The sequence below is a fragment of the Ursus americanus genome, chromosome 4, assembly GCF_024610735.1.
Source record: "Ursus americanus isolate L20-20 chromosome 4, mUrsAme1.1.p, whole genome shotgun sequence".
In the NCBI taxonomy this organism is placed as follows: domain Eukaryota; kingdom Metazoa; phylum Chordata; class Mammalia; order Carnivora; family Ursidae; genus Ursus; species Ursus americanus.
Window position 1 is genome coordinate 6376203 of NC_142130.1, and position 2110 is coordinate 6378312.

At 36.8% G+C, this 2110-nt stretch overlaps 1 protein-coding gene across 1 annotated transcript; it reads left to right on the forward strand.

Annotated features, from left to right (window-relative positions):
- The first annotated feature begins 968 nt into the window (after positions 1–968).
- Positions 969–1904, forward strand: LOC123784851 (olfactory receptor 4K1-like). Its single transcript, XM_045786356.2, has one exon. The coding sequence runs from the start codon at positions 969–971 to the stop codon at positions 1902–1904; it is 936 nt and encodes a 311-aa protein (XP_045642312.2).
- Positions 1905–2110: the final 206 nt, after the last annotated feature.

Consider the following 2110-nt stretch of genomic DNA (forward strand, 5'->3'; position numbering starts at 1 on the left):
ATCTGTTACGCATTCAAAATGCACCATGTATAGTTAATGGAATATTTCCAAAAGGATGATTTCTGAAAGGTGTTACAGATTTTGATAAATCCAGGTGTGTCAGATGTGTTTAGGAAGAGACAAAAGGTAGAGTCAGAATACACTGAAAACACATTGGCGGCTCATTCAAAATTGATCATTATGTGACAGAAGGTGAACTCTGATAAATTACTGTTAAATGGATGAAGAAACATTCTTGATGTTTAAAGAAACCTCAGAGTATCAACATTGCCTCTTCTTTTCATAATATGGCAAATTACTTCCATTAAGCTTCTTAACACATTGTCCAGCACTTTATTGTTTTCAGTTTAAAGAATATTGATCTAGTCTACTTAGCCTTCCTTTCAAGGCATTAATAACTGCATCCACACTTTGCTCCTGACCTGCCAGTCCCATCTTCATTTTTATTGTTCCTCCTCCAGGCAGGCCTTTCAAGTCATGGCTTTAAGAAAATGTCTTTCATACTTCTACCTTTATATCTTTCTTCCTGTTATTCCCTGTGCTTGAAACAGACTTTTCCTTCAGTTTTGGCTGGCAAATTCCAAACTTAAGAAGTTTTATCTTAAATAATGCCTATTCCATGACACCTTACCTCACCATTTTGGCGTTAATTTCTTTCATCTTACTAATATTTGTGGTATTAATGTATCACTTATATTTGCTTCTTTGGGATTTAATATTTTTTTTTATTTTTTGATGCATGTGTTACCAAATTATGAAAGCATCCATATCATATCTTATTTTTCCATACTTCTACTTTGCATAGCAGTCACAGATGTTAGTCAATTGATTACTTATACAATTTCATTAAACTAAATTGACTTCTCATTGAAATCTTATCATATTTATTTTACATATATACTAGATACATTACCACCATTGTGATCTTTCCTGATTTTCTTTTACTTAGGTAACAAGAGAGTGGCTCCATGGCTCATACAAATGAATCAGTGGTGTCTGAGTTTGTGCTTCTGGGACTTTCTAAGTCTTGGGAACTTCAGCTGTTCTTTTTTGCCATCTTCTCTTTAGTATATGTGACATCAGTGCTGGGCAACATCGTGATTATTGTTACAATTTCATCTGACTCCCATTTGAACTCTCCTATGTACTTCCTGCTCAGTAACCTTTCCTTCATTGACATCTGCCAATCTAATTTTGCCACCCCCAAGATGCTTGTGGACTTCTTTGTTGAACACAAGACTATCTCCTTCGAGGGCTGCATGGCCCAAATATTCCTTCTTCATAGCTTTGTTGGGAGTGAGACAATGTTGCTTGTAACTATGGCGTATGACAGATTTATAGCCATCTGTAAGCCCCTACACTATAGCACAATTATGAATTGGAGACTAAGTATAATTTTTGTGTTTATTTCCTGGTCTGTGGGTATTCTTCATTCTGTGAGTCACTTGGCTTTTACAGTGGATCTGCCATTCTGTGGCCCCAATGAGGTAGACAGCTTCTTTTGTGATCTTCCCCTGGTGATGGAATTGACTTGTATGGATACTTATGAAATGGAAATTATGACTCTAACTAACAGTGGCCTGATATCATTGGGCTGTTTTCTGGCTTTAATTATTTCATACACCATCATTCTGATCACTGTTCGTCATCGGTCCTCCAGCAGGTCATCCAAGGCACTTTCTACATTAACTGCTCACATCACAGTAGTGATTCTTTTCTTTGGGCCTTGCATTTTCTTCTATATATGGCCTTTTAGCAGACTTTCTGTGGATAAGTTCCTTTCTGTGTTCTACACTGTTTATACGCCCCTGTTGAATCCCATCATCTACTCTGTAAGGAATGGAGATGTTAAGTCAGCCATGCAAAAGCTGAGAAACCGTCATGTGAACTCCTGGAAAAACTAGGGATCACCATGAAGGAACATAATCCTGAAGGGGAACGAAGAGCCTCCACTGGATCACAACACCATGCCAATTACTTTTGCTAATGATATGGGTTATTGAGTTATGAAACTGGATTTCTGTCTGAAGTGCAAGGGAATTGCGTAAAATCAGTTCATGATTTAGGTATAATTTTAACCCATTTGTCATTGGTTATAATTCTAAAATAT